Below are 18,902 nucleotides of genomic sequence, written 5' to 3'. Positions count from 1 at the left end.
GAAACACATAATCGCCTTTGCCAAGTGGTTTATCAGAGAACAATGGAATTAGGCGCGTGTCCGATTCGACCCCGTGCAGTATTTTCTTTCGGCTGTTTAGCTAATTGCAGATTCCCGGTCGGAATATTATCGTTTTTTTACGAGAATAATGGCATAAAAATGGATTTTAAACAGCGGTTGACATGCTTCGAAGTACGGTAATGAAATATTTAGAAATCTTTTGTCACGAAATGCGCCGTGCGCGTGACCGTTATTTACCATTGGGATAGTGTCTAGAACGCACGAACAAAACGTCGCTGATGGAACATAACTATGGATTATTTTGGACCAAACCTACATTTGTTATTGAAGTAGAAGTCCTGGGAGTGCATTCTGACGAAGAACAGGAAAGGTAATCAAACTTTTCTAATAGTAAATGTGATTTTGGTGAAGGCTAAACTTGGTGGGTGTCTAAATAGCTAGCCCTGTGATGCCGGGCTATCTACTCAGAATATTGCAAAATGTGCTTCATCCGAAAAGCTATTTTAAAATCGGACATATCGAGTGCATAGAGGAGTAATGTATCTATAATTCTTAAAATAATTGTTATGCTTTTTGTGAACGTTTATCGTGAGTAATTTAGTAAATTGTTAGTAAATTCCCCAAAAGCTGGTTTTTGATATAAATATGAACTTGATTGAACAAAACATGCATGTATTGTATAACATAATGTCCTAGGTGTGTCATCTGATGAAGATCATCAAAGGTTAGTGCTGCATTTAGCTGTCTTCTGGGTTTTTGTGACATTATATGCTAGCTTGAAAAATGGGTGTCTGATTATTTCTGGCTGGGTACTCTGCTGACATAATCTAATGTTTTGCTTTCGTTGTAAAGCCTTTTTGAAATCGGACAGTGTGGTTAGATTAACGAGAGTCTTGTCTTTAAATAGCTGTAAAATAGTCATATGTTTGAGAAATTGAAGTAATAGCATTTCAAAGGTTTTGAAAATCGCGCCACAGGATTCAACTGGCTGTTACGTAGGTGGGACGAATTCGTCCCGCCGGTCCTAGAGAGGTTAAATCTTTCTCATATTTCAAAATTATTATTATTATTTGGAACGCTACTCCTTTTACACCGTTTAACACTAGAACCGCCATAGGCAAATGGACACTGACGTTGGATTTTGTTAATAAAAAAAATATTCCCTGAGAATTATTACCACGTCTTGCTCCTTCCCTGACTTTTCCTAAATATTAATATTTTACATTACTCAATTGTCAGAATTTTTTCATGTCGAACAGAAACATATTTAGAAGCTGTTTACCAGTTTTTTTAACAGCTGTTAGTAATTTAAGGGGCCAAGACAAATGTGTTGAAAGGTGTTGGTACCCTGGCGCTTATGCATCTCTTTCCTCACTGAATTAATGTTGTCAATGGATGACCGGGCATTATTCAACGGGTGGTTCTAATCCTGAATGCTGATTGGTTAAAACCGCATTCCAGCCGGTGCTCATCCTAATATTTATAGATTTCTTAATTCCATTATTTTACTTTTAGATTTGTGTGTATTGTTGTGAATTGTTAGATACTACTGCACTGTTGAGCTAGGAACACAAGCATTTCGTTACACCTGCAACAACATCTGCTAAATATGTGTATGTGACAAATAACATTAGATTTGATGCTAGCACTGGGTGAGCATATTCTAAGAATTAGTAAACAATGTGACTTTTTAACACAGATTAGGTACTTTCACCATTATTCCAACAAGTTAGACAACACTTAGAGGATGTTATTCTTCTATTCAAATCTGAAATCAGAACAGCAGTATCTTCTACCAATCAAAGAATACAGCTGTTTTATAATGAACAAAAATATAAAGGCAATATGCAAGATTTTACTGAGCTACAGTTCATATAAGGAAATCAGTCAATTGAAATAAATTCATTAGGCCATAATCTATGGATTTCACATGACTGGGAATACAGATGTGCATCTGTTAGTCACAGATACCTTAAAAAAGGTAGGGGTATGGATCAGAAAACCAGTCAGTATCTGGTGTGACCACCATTTGCCTCATGCAGCGTGACACATCTCCTTCGCTTAGAGTTGATCAGGCTGTTGATTGTGGCCTCTGGAATTTGTCCCACTCCTCATCAACATATATTATCTGGCAACAGCTCTGGTGGACATTCTTACAGTCAGCATGCCAATTGTACACTCCCTCAAAACTTGAGAGATCTGTGTTGTTTGACAAATCAAATCCTCTGACAAATCAATTGTAAATTTCGGTGTTCCTCAAGGTTCCGTTTTAGGACCACTATTGTTTTCACTATATATTTTACCTCTTGGGGATGTCATTCGAAAACATAATGTTAAATTTCACTGCTATGCGGACGACACACAGCTGTACATTTCAATGAAACATGGTGAAACCCCAAAATTGCCCTCGCTAGAAGCCTGTGTTTCAGACATAAAGAAGTGGATGGCTGCAAACGTTCTACTTTTAAACTCGGACAAAACAGAGATGCTTGTTCTAGGTCCCAAGAAACAAAGAGATCTTCTGTTGAATCTGACAATTCATCTGGATGGTTGTACAGTCGTCTCAAATAAAACTGTGAAGGACATCGGCGTTACTCTGGACCCTGATCTCTCTTTTGAAGAACATATCAAGACTGTTTCAAGAAGAGCTTTTTTCCATCTACGTAACATTGCAAAAATCAGAAACTTTCTGTCCAAAAATGACGCAGAAAAATTAATCCATGCTTTTGTTACTTCTAGGCTGGACTACTGCAATGCTCTACTTTCCGGCTACCCGGATAAAGCACTAAATAAACTTCAGTTAGAGCTAAATACGGCTGCTAGAATCCTGACTAGAACCAAAAAATGTGATCATATTACTCCAGTGCTAGCCTCCCTACACTGGCTTCCTGTTAAGGCAAGGGCTGATTTCAAGGTTTTACTGCTAACCTACAAAGCATTACATGGGCTTGCTCCTACCTATCTTTCCGATTTGGTCCTGCCGTACATACCTACATGTACGCTACGGTCACAAGACGCAGGCCTCCTAATTGTCCCTAGAATTTCTAAGCAAACGGCTGGAGGTAGGGCTTTCTCCTATAGAGCTCCATTTTTATGGAATGGTCTGCCTACCCATGTGAGAGACGCAGACTCAGTCTCAACCTTTAAGTCTTTACTGAAGACTTATCTCTTCAGTAGGTCCTATGATTAAGTATAGTCTGGCCCAGGAGTGTGAAGGTGAACGGAAAGGCTGGAGCAACGAACCCGCCCTTGCTGTCTCTGCCTTGCCGGTTCCCCTCTCTCCACTGGGATTCTCTGCCTCTAACCCTATTACAGGGGCTGAGTCACTGGCGTACTGGTGTTCTTCCATGCCGTCCATGGGAGGGGTGCGTCACTTGAGTGGGCTGAGTCACTGACGTGGTCTTCCTGTCTGGGTTGGCCCCCCCCCCCTTGGGTTGTGCCGTGGCGGAGATCTTTGTGGGCTATACTCGGCCTTGTCTTAGGACGGTAAGTTGGTGGTTGGAGACATCCCTCTAGTGGTGTGGGGGCTGTGCTTTGGCAAAGTGGGTGGGGTTATATCCTGCCTGTTTGGCCCTGTCCGGGCCACAGTGTCTCCTGATCCCTCCTGTTTCAGCCTCCAGTATTTATGCTGCAGTAGTTTATTTGTCGGGGGGCTAGGGTCAGTGTGTTACATCTGGAGTATTTCTCTTGTCTTATCCGGTGTCTTGTGTGAATTTAAATATGCTCTCTCTAATTCTCTCTTTCTCTCTTTCTTTCTTTCTTTCTCTCGGAGGACCTGAGCCCTAGGACCATGCCTCAGGACTACCTGGCATGATGACTCCTTGCTGTCCCCAGTCCACCTGGCCGTGCTGCTGCTCCAGTTTCAACTGTTCTGCCTGCGGCTATGGAACCCTGACCTGTTCACCGGACGTGCTTGTTGCACCCTCGACAACTACTATGATTATTATTATTATTATAAATGTTGACAACATACAATTTTTAAGTAGAGTACTTCCTTACTTGTGGTGAGGGTTGTTGACACCAGTTGACTTTGCTTTCCATTTTCCAGCACAGTGCAGACAGTGACAGAGTACTGAGTACCACATTGCAGGTCAGAGAGAGTGATGCTGTGTGAAGATGTGGTAGTGATGTGTGGTTCTGTCCCTGGACAGTGGTAGGAGATCTGGTAATGATGTTGGGTTTGGTCCAATCCTGGTGGCTGTCTCCAGCTAACAGCAGCTGATGTGGTGTCCACTGAGTCAACAGTCAGCTGGTCTGGAACAGGAAGCACTAAGGGAAAACACATTATTGTCAGTGCTACAGTTTAAAGTTATTTAATATTCCCATTAGTTTTATTTTTTCCATATAGGATGGTAGGCCAACTATGCTTGGTTGCATTATTTGCGGTTGAATTGATGACATGTTGGCGGTAGCCTACCTGACTTTCTGCCTGGAATGTGGAAAGTCGACTTAATCAATTTCATCGAAAGCCAAGAGGAATCTGTTTGGGGACATCGATATTAATGTGTTTTCACAACTAAATATATATCATTAAACTGTTGACTGCCCCTCAACAAAGGAATGAAGGAGAGCGAGAGAGAAGAGGAGATGGAAACACTGTGGAGAGATATTCTGGGGCTAAAGGAATGAAGGAGATAGAGAGGAGGAGATGGAAACACTGTGGAGAGATATTCTGGGGCTAAAGGAATGAAGGAGAGAGAGAGAGCGAGAGAGAAGAGGAGATGGAAACACTGTGGTGAGATATTCTGGGGCTGAAGGTAATGTGTCAGCCTATTAATTATAACAATATAAACTAGAGGTGTTCTGGTACCTCCCAATTTACAAATTAAGCACTGATTGTTGTGATAAGAAATCCACTCCACAATAACAAGTGTTTTACACTGTACTACTGATAAAGTTAAAGCAAGCAGAGGCAGATCAACAGCTTGACATAATGACTCACAGGAATAGAATCAAGCATGAACTCAGATAATATTAAAATATTTATTCATTTCACCACCAAACTGCATTATGAGATCTGGGGAATTCACTATCATATATTTCTCATCAGGGAATATACTGTAACTTTACATGCGATGCTGACACATCCAATATGATTAGTTAATTTACATTAGAGTCATTTTGATAACTAGTCAAAGTTATATCAACTTTGACACCAGACATAATACTTAGGCTGGGTACTTCCTTACCTGTGGTGAGGGTTGTTGACACCAGTTGACTTTGCTTTCCATTTTCCAGCACAGTGCAGACAGTGACAGAGTACTGAGTACCACATTGCAGGTCAGAGAGAGTGATGCTGTGTGAAGATGTGGTAGTGATGTGTGGTTCTGTCCCTGGACAGTGGTAGGAGATCTGGTAATGATGTTGGGTTTGGTCCAATCCTGGTGGCTGGCTCCAGCTAACAGCAGCTGATGTGGTGTCCACTGAGTCAACATTCAACTGGTCTGGAGCAGGGATAACTAGTGGAAACACATTATTATCAGTGCTACAGTTTAAATCCAGAAATATTTATCAGCAGACAAAGTTGAATAGCAGTCGAAAAGTATAAACAAACGGCTCCCTTTTGATATGGCAAGAAATAACATAAAGCATAAGTCGCAAAACAGATGTTACATTTGTAACATAAGAAAAATTACAAGTTTCCAAAACATTCATTAAGCATCGGCGCTGCACCTCTGCTAAATTGTTGCTGCCACGCTAAAAGAGAAGAAAGTAAATGAAAATAATCAATAAAGAGTTTAATTCCAAAATAATATACTGCTCAAAAAAATAAAGGGAACACTTAAACAACACAATGTAACTCCAAGTCAATCACACTTCTGTGAAATCAAACTGTCCACTTAGGAAGCAACACTGATTGACAATACATTTCACATGCTGTTGTGCAAATGGAATAGACAACAGGTGGAAATTATAGGCAATAAGCAAGACACCCCCAATAAAGGAGTGGTTCTGCAGGTGGAGACCACAGACCACTTCTCAGTTCCTATGCTTCCTGGCTGATGTTTTGGTCACTTTTGAATGCTGGCGGTGCTTTCACTCTAGTGGTAGCATGAGACGGAGTCTACAACCCACACAAGTGGCTCAGGTAGTGCAGCTCATCCAGGATGGCACATCAATGCGAGCTGTGGCAAGAAGGTTTGCTGTGTCTGTCAGCGTAGTGTCCAGAGCATGGAGGCGCTACCAGGAGACAGGCCAGTACATCAGGAGACGTGGAGGAGGCCGTAAAAGGGCAACAACCCAGCAGCAGGACCGCTACCTCCGCCTTTGTGCAAGGAGGAGCAGGAGGAGCACTGCCAGAGCCCTGCAAAATGACCTCCAGCAGGCCACAAATGTGCATGTGTCTGCTCAAACGGTCAGAAACAGACTCCATGAGGGTGGTATGAGGGCCCGACGTCCACAGGTGGGGGTTGTGCTTACAGCCAAACACTGTGCAGGACGTTTGGCATTTGCCAGAGAACAACAAGATTGGCAAATTCACCACTGGCGCACTGTGCTCTTCACAGATGAAAGCAGGTTCACACTGAGCACGTGACAGACGTGACAGAGTCTGGAGACGCCGTGGAGAACGTTCTGCTGCCTGCAACATCCTCCAGCATGACCGGTTTGGCGGTGGGTCAGTCATGGTGTGGGGTGGCATTTCTTTGGGGGGCCGCACAGCCCTCCATGTGCTCGCCAGAGGTAGCCTGACTGCCATTAGGTACCGAGATGAGATCCACAGACCCCTTGTGAGACCATATGCTGGTGTGGTTGGCCCTGGGTTCCTCCTAATGCAAGACAATGCTAGACCTCATGTGGCTGGAGTGTGTCAGCAGTTCCTGCAAGAGGAAGGCATTGATGCTATGGACTGGCCCGCCCGTTCCCCAGACCTGAATCCAATTGAGCACATCTGGGACATCATGTCTCGCTCCATCCACCAACGCCACGTTGCACCACAGACTGTCCAGGAGTTGGCGGATGCTTTAGTCCAGGTCTGGGAGGAGATCCCTCAGGAGACCATCCGCCACCTCATCAGGAGCATGCCCAGGCATTGTAGGGAGGTCATACAGGCACGTGGAGGCCACACACACTACTGAGACTCATTTTGACTTGTTTTAAGGACATTACATCAAAGTTGGATCAGCCTGTAGTGTGGTTTTCCACTTTAATTTTGAGTGTGACTCCAAATCCAGACCTCCATGGGTTGATAAATTGGATTTCCATTGATTCTTTTTGTGTGATTTTGTTGTCAGCACATTCAACTATGTAAAGAAACAAGTATTTAATAAGATTATTTATTTCATTCAGATCTAGGATGTGTTGTTTAAGTGTTCCTTTTATTTTTTTGAGCAGTGTATATCTATTTTTAGAAATGTAGGTGAATTAGATTTTATTGTTTAAAGAATCTATGAAAGAGATCATTGTGTTTGTTCACTATCTAGTTGTGGCATGAGGTTATTTAATGACAGAAATGTATTTGTTTAAAATGTATCACAAATATTTGCAAAGGTAGAAGTAAAAAAACATAAATAAGTTATTCAGACCCTTTGTTATGACACTCGAAATTGAACTCCGGTGCATTCAGTTTTCATTGATCATCCTTGAGATGTTTCAACAACTTGATTGGAGATGATTTGGAAAGGCACACACCTGTCTTTATAAGGTCCCACAGTTGACAGTGCTTGTCAGAGCAAAAACCAAGCCATGAGGTCGAAGGAATTGTCCATAGAGGTTCGAGGCAGGATTGTGTCGAGGCACAGATCTGGGGGAGTGTAACAAAAAGGTCCCCAAGAACACAGTGGCCTCCATCACTCTTAAATGCAAGAAGTTTGGAACCACCAAGACTCTTCCTAGAGCTGACCGGCCGGCCAAACTGAGCAATCGGGGGAGAAGGGCCTTGGTCTGGGAGGTGACCAAGAACCAGATGGTCACTCTGACAGAGCTTCAGAGTTCCTCTGTGGAGATGATAGAAGCTTGCAGGACAACCATCTCTACAGCACTCCAATAATCAGGTATTTTTGGTAGAGTGGCAAGACAGAAGCCACTCCTCAGAAAAGGCACATGACAGCCCGCTTGGAGTTTTTCTAAATGAGAAACGAGAATCTCTGGTCTGATGAAACCAAGAAAATTTGGTCGAATGCCAAGCGTCACGTCTGGAGGAAACCTGGCACCATCCCAACGGTGAAGCATGGTGGTGGCTGCATCATACTGTGGAGATGTTTTTCAGCGGCAGAGACTGCCAGACTAGTCAAGATCAAGGGAAAGATGAACGAAGCAAAGTACAGAGAGATCCTTGATGAAAACCTTCTCCAGAGTGCTCAGGACCTTCGACTGGGGTGAACGTTCACCTTCCAACAGAACAATGACCCTAAAGACACAGCCAAGACATTTTCATACACATCTAACATTTATTCATAAAAAATCTGAGACTGGTAATATTTTATACACACATCAAGGTAACCATACACAATCATTTCTAAACTCTTCCAATCCTCTTCACAATAACACGTGTTTTACACTGTATTTTGGATGAAGTTAAAGCAAACACAGACAGATCCGCTCCTTGACATAATGACTCACAGAAATTAAGGTAAACATGCACGCAGATATAAAATATCACATTTGGTGCTGAAAATTATTTCAGCACCAAACTGCATGATGAGATCTGGGGAATTCACTATGATATATTTATCATCAGGGAAGATACTGTACCTTTACATCCCATGCTGACACATCCATTAGGATTAGTTCATAGTCAAACATCAGAGATAATACTTATGTAGGGTAATCCCTTACTTGTGGTGAAGGTTGATGACACAAGTTCACTTTGCTCCCCATTTTCCAGCACAGTGCAGACAGTGACAGAGTACTGAGTACCACGTTGCAGGTCAGAGAGAGTGATGCTGGGTGAAGATGTGGTAGTGATGTGTGGTTCTGTCCCTGGACAGTGGTAGGAGATCTGGTAATGATGTTGCGTTTGGTACAATCCTGGTGGCTGGTTCCAGCTAACAGCAGCTGATGTGGTGTCCACTGAGTCAACTGTCAGCTGGTCTAGACCAGGAAGTACTAGGGGAAATATATATTATTATCAGGACTACAGTTATATTAATATATTATAGGAGAAAAATAGAATAGTAGTTGAAAAATAGAAAAGGCGGCCATGCAATTCACCATGATATATTTCTCATCAGGGAAGATACAGTACCTTTACATATAACGCTGAAACATCCATTAGGATTAGTTCATAGATTAGTTCAGGATTAGTTCATAGTCAAACATCAGAGATAATACTTATGTAGGGTAAATCCTTACTTGTGGTGAGGGTTGTTGACACCTGTTGACTTTGCTCCCCATTTTCCAGCACAGTGCAGACAGTGACAGAGTACTGAGTACCACCTTGCAGGTCAGAGAGAGTGATGCTGGGTGAAGATGTGGTAGTGATGTGTGGTTCTGTCCCTGCACAGTGGTAGGAGATCTGGTAATGATGTTGGGTTTGGTCCAATCCTGGTGGCTGGTTCCAGCTGACAGCAGCTGATGTGGTGTCCACTGAGTTAACAGTAAGCTGGTCTGGAGCAGGGATAACTATTGGAAACACATTATTGTCAGTACTACAGTTTTAATCCAGAAATATTTATCAGGAGAAAAAGTTGAATAACAGTCGAAAGTACAAAAAAAATGCTTGCAATCCCTTTTGATATGGGAAGAAATAATCTAAACCAGAAGTCGCAAAACAGAGGTTAGATTTCTAAGCAACAAAAATTACAAGTTTCTGCTATATTCATTAAGCGTCGGCGCTGCACCTCAGCTAAATTGTTGCTTCCACGCAAAAAAAGAGCAAAAATGAAAGGAATACTGTGACCATCAAAAAATTGTTTAATTCCAACATGCTATATATCTATTTTTAGAAATGTTGGTAAATGAGATTTTATTGTTTAAAGAATCTATGAAAGACATTGGTGTGCTTTTACACTATCTAATTATGGCATGAGATTGCTCAATGACAGAGATGTATTTCTTTAAAATCTATCTCAAATTCTTGCAAAGGTAAAATAAAAAAACAAACATAAATAAGTTATTCAGACCCTTTGCTATGTCACTCGAAATTGAACTCTGGTACATTCAGTTTTCATTGATCATCCTTGAGATGTTTCTACAACTTGATTGGAGTCCACCTGTGATAAATTCAATTGATTGGACATGATTTGGAAAGGCACACACCTGTCTTTATAAGGTCCCACATTTGACAGTGCATGTCAGAGCAAAAACCAAGCCATGAGGTTGAAGGAATTGTCCATAGAGGTCCAAGGCAGGATTGTGTCGAAGCACAGATCTGTGGAAGTGTAACAAAAAATTCTGCAGCATTGAAGGTCCCCAAGAACACAGTGTCTCCAGCTTAAATGCAAGAAGTTTGGAACCACCAAGACTCTTCCTAGAGCTGGCCGCCCGGCCAAATTGAGCAATCGGGGGAGAAGGGCCTTGGTCTGGAAGGTGACCAAGAACCAGATGGTCACTCTAACAGAGCTCCGGAGTTCCTCTGTGAAGATGATAGAAGCTTCCAAGACAACTATCTCTACAGCACTCCAATAATCAGGTATTCTTGGTAGAGTGGCAAGACAGAAGCCACTCCTCAGTAAAAGGCACATGACAGCCCACTTGGAGTTTGCCTGAAGGACTCTCAGACCATGAGAAACAAGATTCTCTGGTCTGATGAAACCAAGATTGAACTCTTTGGTCTGAATGCCAAGTGTCACGTCTGGAGGAAACCTGGCACCATCCCAACGGTGAAGCATGGTGGTGGCTGCATCATGCTGTGGAGATGTTTTTCAGCGGCAGAGACTGCCAGACTAGTCAGGATCAAGGGAAAGATGAATGAAGCGAAGTACTCTACAGAGAGATCCTTGATGAAAAACTTCTCCAGAGTGCTCAGGACCTCAGACTGGGGTGAACGTTCACCTTCCAACAGGACAATGACACTAAAGACACAGCCAAGACAACGTAGGAGTGGCTTCGGGACAAGTCTCTGAATTTCCTTCAGTGGAAAGCCTGGACTTGAGCATCTCTGGAGAGACCTGAAAATCGCTGTGCAGGGACACTCCCAATCCAACCTGTCAGTGCTTGAGAGGATCTGCAGAGAACAATGGGAGAAACTCCACAAATACAGGTGCGCCAAGCTTGTAGTGTCAAACCCAAGGAGAATAGAGGCTGTAATCACTGCCAAAGGTGCTTAACAAAGTACTGATTAAAGAGCCTGAATACTTATGTAAATCTGATATCAATTGTTGTCATTTTACATTTGCAAAAATGTCTAAAAACCTGTTTTTGCTTTGTCATTACGGAGTATTGTGTGTAGATTGATGAGATTTTTTTTTTTTACATTTAATCTATTTTAGAATAAGGAAAAAGTCAAGGGGTCTAAATACTTTCCGAATGCATTGTATATATGTATATACAGTACCAGTCAAAGGTTTGGACACACCTACTCATTCAAGGGTTTTTCTTTATTTCTACTATTTTATACATTGTAGAATAATAGTGAAGACATCAAAACTATGAAATAACACATATGGAATCATGTATGAACCCAAAAAGTTTTTAACAAATCAAAATAGATTTTATATTTCTGATTCTTCAAAGTTGCCACACTTTGCCTTGATGGCAGCTTCTTACACTCTTAACATTCTCTCAACCAGCTTCATGAGGAACGCTTTTCCAACAGTGTTGAAGGAGTTACCACATATGCTGCTTTTCCTTCACTTTGCGGTCTAACTCATCCCAATCCACCTCAATTGGGTTGAGGTCGGGTGATTGTGGAGGCCAGGTCATCGAATGTAGCACTCCATCATTCTTCTTGGTCAAATAGCTTTACACAGCCTGGAGGTGGGTTGGGTCATTGTCCTGTTGAAAACCAAATGATTGTCCCACTAAGCAAAAACAGATGGGATGGAATAATCACTGCAGAATGCTGTGGTAGGCATGCTGGTTAAGTGTGCCTTGAATTCTAAATAAATCACTGACAGTGTCATCAACAACGCACCCCCACACCATCAGACCTCCTCTTCCATGCTTCACGGTGGGAACCACACATGCGGAGATCATCCGTTCACCTACTCGGCGTTTCACAAAGACACGGCGGTTGGAACCAAAAATTGCAAATTTGGACTCATCAGACCAAAGGATAGATTTCCACAGGTGTAATGTCCATTGCTCATGTTTCTTGGCCCAAGCAAGTCTCTTCTTATTATTAGTGTCCTTTATTAGTGGTTTCTTTGCAGCAATTTGACCCTGAAGTCCTACTTCACGCAGTCTCCTCTGAACAGTTGATATTGAGATGTGTCTGTTACTTAAACTCTATGAAGCATTTATTTGGGCTGCAATCTGACGTGCAGGTAACTCTAATGAACTTATCCTTTGCAGGTAACTCTGGGTCTTCCGTTCCTGTGATGGTTCTCATGAGAGCCAGTTTCATCATAGCGCTTGCACTTGAAGAAACTTTCTAAGTTCTTGACAATTTCCGGATTGACTGACCTTCATGTCTTAAAGTAATCATGGGCTGTCATTTCTCTTTGCTCATTTGAGCTGTTCTTGACATAATATGGACTTGGTCTTTTACCAAATAGGGCTATCTTCTGTATACCACCTCTACCTTGTCACAACACAACTGATTGGCTCAAGTGCATTAGGAAGGAAAGAAATTCCACAAATTAACTTTTACCAAGGCACACCTTTTAATTTAAATGCATTCCAGATGACTACCTCATTAATCTGGCTGAGAGAATGCCAAGAGTGTGCAAAGCTGTCATCTAGGCAAATAGTGGTTACTTTGAAGAATCTCAAAAATAAAATATATTTTGATTTGTTTAACACTTTTTTGGTTACCACATGACTCCATATGTGCTATTTCATACTTTTGATGTCTTAACTATTATTCTACAATGTAGAAAATAGTAAAAATAAAGAAAAACCCTGGAATGATAGGTACTGTACTTTGCAAAAGTATTCATCCCCTTTGGCGGCATTCCTATTTTGTTGCATTACAACCTGTAATTTTAAAAGGATTTTTATTTGGATTTCATGTAATGGACATACACAAAATAGTCCAAATTGGTGAAGTGAAATTTAAAAAATGACTTGTTTCAAAAAATTCAAACAAATAAAAAATTGAAAAGTGGTGCGTGCATGCATATGCTATGAAGCCCCTAAAAAGGATCTGGTGCGACCAATTACCTTCAGAAGTCACATAATTAGTTAAATAAAGTCCACCTGTGTGCAATCTAAGTGTCACATGATCTGTCACATGATCTCAGTATATATACACACCTGTTCCGAAAGGCCCCAGAGTCTGCAAAATCACTAAGCAAGGGGCACCACCAAGCAAGCGGCACCATGAAGACCAAGGAGCACTCCAAACAGGTCAGGGACAAAGTTGTGGAGAAGTACAGATCAGGGTTGGGTTATAAAAAAATATCCGAAACTTTGAACATCCCACGGACCACCATTAAAACCATTATTAAAAAATGGAAAGAATATTGCACCACAACAAACCTGCCAAGAGAGGGCCGCCCACCAAAACTCACTGACCAGGCAAGGACCACACAACTGATATGACCACTTTAAGCCGTACACTCCACAGAGCTGGGCTTTACGGAAGAGTGGCTAGAAAAAAGCCATTGCTTAAAGAACAAAATATGTAAACACATTTGGTGTTCGCCAAAAGGCATGTGGGAGACTCACCAAACACACGGAAGAAGGTACTCTCGTCAGATGAGACTAAAATGTAGCTTTTTGGCCATCAAGGAAAACGCTATGTCTGGCACAAACCCAACACCTCTCATCACCCCGAGAACATCATCCCCACAGTGAAGCATGGTGGTGGTAGCATCATGCTGTGGGGATGTTTTTCATCAGCAGGGACTGGGAAACTGGTCAAAATGTAAGGAATGATGGATGGCACTAAATACAGGAAAATTCTTGAGGGAAAACAGTTTCAGTCTTCCAGAGATTTGAGACTGGGACAGAGGTTCACCTTCCAGCAGGACAATGACCATAAGCATACTGCTAAAGCAACACTTGAGTGGTTTAAGACCAGCTGCAAGTCTCTTGGAAACATTTAAATGTCTTGGAATGGCCTAGTCAAAACCCAGACCTCAATCCAATTGAGAATCTGTGGGATGACTTACAAATTGCTGTTCACCAGCGGAACCCATCCAACTTGAAGGGGCTGGAGCAGATTTTGCCTTGAAGAATGGGCAAACATCCCAGTGGCTAGATGTACCAAGCTTATAGAGACATACCCCAAGAGACTTGCATCTGTAATTGCTGCAAAAGGTGGCTCTACAAAGTATTGACTTTGGGGGGGTGAACAGTTATGCACGCTCAAGTTCTGTTTTTCTTGTCTTATTTCTTGTTTGTTTCAACCTAAAAAAATATTTAGCATCTTCAAAGTGGTAGGCATATTGTGTAAATCAAATGATACAAACCCCCCAAAAATCAATTTTACTTCCAGGTTGTAAGGCAACAAATAGGAAAAAATGCCAAGGGGGGTGAATACTTTCGCAAGACACTGTATATACATGGTACTGTCAGAGCTAGAAACACAAGCATTTCGCTACACCCGCCATAACATCTGCTAAACACGTGTATGTGACCAATAAAAATGTATTTTATTTTATATACATAAATTATATACATACAGTGCATTTGGAAAGTATTCAGACCACTTCACTTTTTATACATTTTGTGACATTATAGCGTTATTCTAAAAAATGTATTTTCTTCGTCATCAATCTACACACAATACCCCATAATGACAAAGCAAAAACAGGTTTTTGGAATTTTTACATAAGTATTCAGACCCTTTACTCAGTACTGTGTTGATGCTACTTTGGCAGTGATTAGAGCCTCGAGTCTTCTTGGTTATGACGCTGGAAGCTTGGCACACCTGTATTTGGGGAGTTTCTCTCACTCTTCTCCGCAGATCCTCTCAAGCTCTGTCAGGTTGGATGGGGAGCGTCGCTGCACAGATATTTTCAGCTATAATCGATTGGGTTCAAGTCCTGGCTCTGGCTTGTCCACTGAAGGAAGGACATTCAGAGATTTGTCCCGAAGCTATTCCTCTTGTCTTGGCTGTGTGCTTAGAGTCATTGTCCTGTTGGAAGGTGAACGTTCGCCCCAGTCTGAGGTTCTGAGCACTCTGGAGAAGGTTTTCATCAAGGAACTCTCTGCACTTTGCTCCGTTCAGCTTTCCCTCGATCATGACTAGTCTCCCAGTCCCTGCCGCTTAAAAAAATCCCCACAGCACAATGCTGCCACCAGCATGCTTCACCGTAGGGATGGTATTGGTCAGGTTTAGACAGGTGTGTGCCTTTCCAAATCATGTCCAATCAATTGAATGTATCACAGGTGGACTCCAATCAAGTTGTAGAAACATCTTAAGGATGATCAGTGAAAACAGGATGCACCTGAGCTCAATTTCGTGTTTCATAGCAAAGGGTATGAATACTTATTCAAATAAGGTTCTGGTTTTTATTTGAAGAAAAATTAGCAAACATTTCTAAAAACCTGTTTTCGCTTTCTCTTTATGTGGTATTGTTTGTAGATTGATGAGGGGGAACAACAATTGTATCCATTTTAGAATAAGGCTGTAACGTTACAAATTGTGGAAAAGGTCAAGGGGTCTGAATACTTTCCGAATGCACTGTATATATATTTAAATATGAATTTCATACTGTGGACTCCATGAAGTGGACATGTATTGTTTTAGGAAAGTATCCCACAAATACACATTTCAAATCCAGAGCCAAAGCAACAACAACACATTTTCAATGTCCAAATACTTTCGGACCTCACTGTATAAACTCAGCAAAAAAATAAACGTCCCTTTTTCAGGACCCTGTCTTTCAAAGATAACTTCACAGATCTTCATTGTAAAGGGTTTAAACACTGTTTCCCATTCTTGTTCAATTAACCATAAACAATGAATGAACATGCACCTGTGGAGCGGTCGTTAAGACACTGTAACGCCCTGGCCATAGAGAGGGGTTTTTGTTCTTTATTTTGGTTAGGCCAGGGTGTTACATTGGGTGGGCGTTCTATGTGCATTTTTCTATGTTGGTTTGTTTCATTGATTTTGGCCGTGTGGCTTCCAATCAGGCACAGCTGTAGAGTGTTGTTGCTGATTGGGAGTCACACATAAGGAGCATGTTTTTCCTTTGGGTTTTGTGGGTAATTGTTTCTGTTTAGTGTTTGCACCTGACAGGACTGTTTGGCTGTCGGTTTTCTTGTTTTGTTTTGTATAGTGTTCTTTCTATTATTAAATGCAATGATGAACACTAACTCCGCTGCACCTTGGTCTACTCTCTACTCTCTCTCACGACAGCCGTTACAGACACTAACAGCTTACAGAAGGTAGGCAATTAAGGTCACAGTTATGAAAACTTAGGACACTAAAGAGGCCTTTCTACTGACTCTGAAAAACACCAAAAGAAAGATGCCCAGGGTCCCTGCTCATCTGCGTGAATGTGCCTTAGGCATGCTGCAAGGAGGTATGAGGACTGCAGATGTGGCCAGGGCAATAAATTGCTATGTCCGTACTGTAAGACAGCGCTACAGGGAGACAGGACGGAGAGCTGATTGTCCTCGCAGTGGCAGACCACGTGTAACAACACCTGCACAGGATCGGTACATCCGAACGTCACACCTGCGGGACAGGTACAGGATGGCAACAACAACTGACCGAGTTACACCAGGAACGCACAATCCCTCCATCAGTGCTCAGACTGTCCCTGCAATAGGCTGAGAGAGTCTGGACTGAGGGCTTGTAGGCCTGTTATAAGGCAGGTCCTCACCAGACATCACCAGCAACAACGTAGCTGGTGATGTCTGTTTGGTCGATAGACTGTTGGTCGACCAAGATTTCTTTAGTCGATCAGTAGCAACCCCCCCCCCCCAAAAAAAATATAATATCATGATGTACAAGACACCTGTCTGATTTGCGCCTGTCTGAGTGGACTGATCCATTGTGGAGGCAGTGGGGATGTCACAGTCCATCACTCTAAGATATGTACTACTGAAATTGTATATGGTCATATTACATAGGAACAATGGTGCAACACTCATACAAATAATATTATTTTAGAACAGATGCACTTTCTCCCGTGTTGGATAGCGGTCGCTGTCCGCTGTCCTGAAACATACCAGTGCGTTGTTGAATTGGCGCCTTTTCCTAGACCATGTTGCTATGTGCATAATAGCAAACTTAACCAACATATTGGTGTTGACAACAATGTGGTGGAGGCAGCAGCAGAGTTAGGAGATGAGAAAACAGTGCTTGCCTTAATTGTCGAAGAAAAGTGAGAGAGGAAACCCCAACTTAATTACGTCTCTATTCAGCAGCTTAACGGTTAAATGTGCCTAGCTTTATAAATAATCCATATATATCTACAGAAATAAGACAGATCCTATTCTGTTGCCTGTTTGAGTGTTTGTTTAATAGCCTACTGATTCCGTGAGAACCAAGGGTTGACCCGTACGTTCTGACCTCACAACGGCAGTCAAGCACCCTAGCTAACTGGCTAACATTGACTAGCTTGCTAGCTACTTCCAGACACATAATGAGAGAACACTCCACTGACCATTTTACTCGCCCTAGCAGAGCTGGTTAGGCTGTTTTCATGTTATCCAGAGCATTGGTGACTGTAACTGTGCTGCTGGCAACAATTTAATTATGCTTTTTGCAGACCTTTACTTGCACAGGCCATATTCAATGGGTGTTGAGCGTTCGTAAATTCATCAGTTATTCTGCGCTCTGGCACACTCAGACGTGAGTCTTTCGATAAGACATGTAGCTAGCTAGCTAGGTAAACAATAAACCATAATCCCAACTCATGTCGTTACTACCCTGCATGAACCAACCAGGTTCAATGTTAGATAGCCCTTCATTAGGCTATAACTAGTGCCTCTGAGATACAAATTATAAGATCATACACATAACGTTAGCTAGCGAGCCGGCCAGCTAACGTTAGCTAGCTAGCTAACAGTACAATTTAACTTGAAATGAAAACACTGTAATATCTGAAAATGTAGCTAGCTAGACTATCTTACCCGTATACATCATGGACGGATGCGGCTCCTGTCGGATGCCATGGTTGTCCTTTAGTTTGAAGATGTAATCCGGAGTTTTCTCCATCTACTTAGCTACCTTTCCAGAAACAAGTCTCTCACCGTTGCCGCTTGCTATAGACCACCCTCTGCCCCCAGCTGTGCCCTGGACACCATATGTGAATTTATTGCCCCCCATCTATCTTCAGAGCTTGTGCTTTTAGGTGACCTAAACTGAGACATGCTTAACACCCCGGCCATCCTACAATCTAAGCTTGATGCCCCAAATGATCAATGAACCTACCAGGTACAACCCCAAATCCGTAAACACTGGCACCCTCATAGATATCATCCTAACCAACTTGCCCTCCAAATACAACTTTGCTGTCTTCAACCAAGATCTCAGCGATCACTGCCTCATTGCCTGCGTCCGTAACGGGTCTGCGGTCAAACGACCACCCCTCATCACTGTCAAATGCTCCCTAAAACACTTCAGCGAGCAGGCCTTTCTAATCAACCTGGCCCGGGTATCCTGGAAGGATACTGACCTCATCCCGTCAGTAGAGGATGCCTGGTTATTCTTTAAAAGTGCTTTCCTCACCATCTTAAATAAGAATGCCCCATTCAAAAACATTTTGTGGCGTACTGCATTAGCATCAAATAGCCCCCGTGAATGCAACTTTTCAGGGAAGTTAGGAACCAATATACACAGGCAGTTAGGAAAGCAAAGGCTAGCTTTTTCAAACAGAAATTTGCATCCTGTAGCACAAACTCCAAAAAGTTCTGGGACACTGTAAAGTCCATGG

General features: G+C 42.2%; 1 protein-coding gene across 1 annotated transcript in view; it reads right to left on the bottom strand.

The window, feature by feature from the left end:
* The window catches only part of LOC115190188 (uncharacterized), a 114,792-nt gene that overhangs the window by 24,326 nt on the left and 71,564 nt on the right, over nucleotides 1–18,902 (bottom strand). Inside the window, exons 14-17 of the mRNA XM_029748679.1 lie at nucleotides 9,313–9,582; nucleotides 8,797–9,066; nucleotides 5,211–5,480; nucleotides 4,245–4,290 (exon numbers count right to left, since the gene is read on the bottom strand). Of these exons, the coding sequence (XP_029604539.1) occupies nucleotides 4,245–4,290; nucleotides 5,211–5,480; nucleotides 8,797–9,066; nucleotides 9,313–9,582 (856 nt within the window). The remainder of the gene's footprint in view (nucleotides 1–4,244; nucleotides 4,291–5,210; nucleotides 5,481–8,796; nucleotides 9,067–9,312; nucleotides 9,583–18,902) is intronic.

This window comes from Salmo trutta, chromosome 4, assembly GCF_901001165.1.
Source record: "Salmo trutta chromosome 4, fSalTru1.1, whole genome shotgun sequence".
Taxonomy (NCBI): Eukaryota; Metazoa; Chordata; class Actinopteri; order Salmoniformes; family Salmonidae; genus Salmo; species Salmo trutta.
Note: the sequence above shows the minus strand (reverse complement) of the source record. Positions and strands in the feature narration are given on the sequence as shown.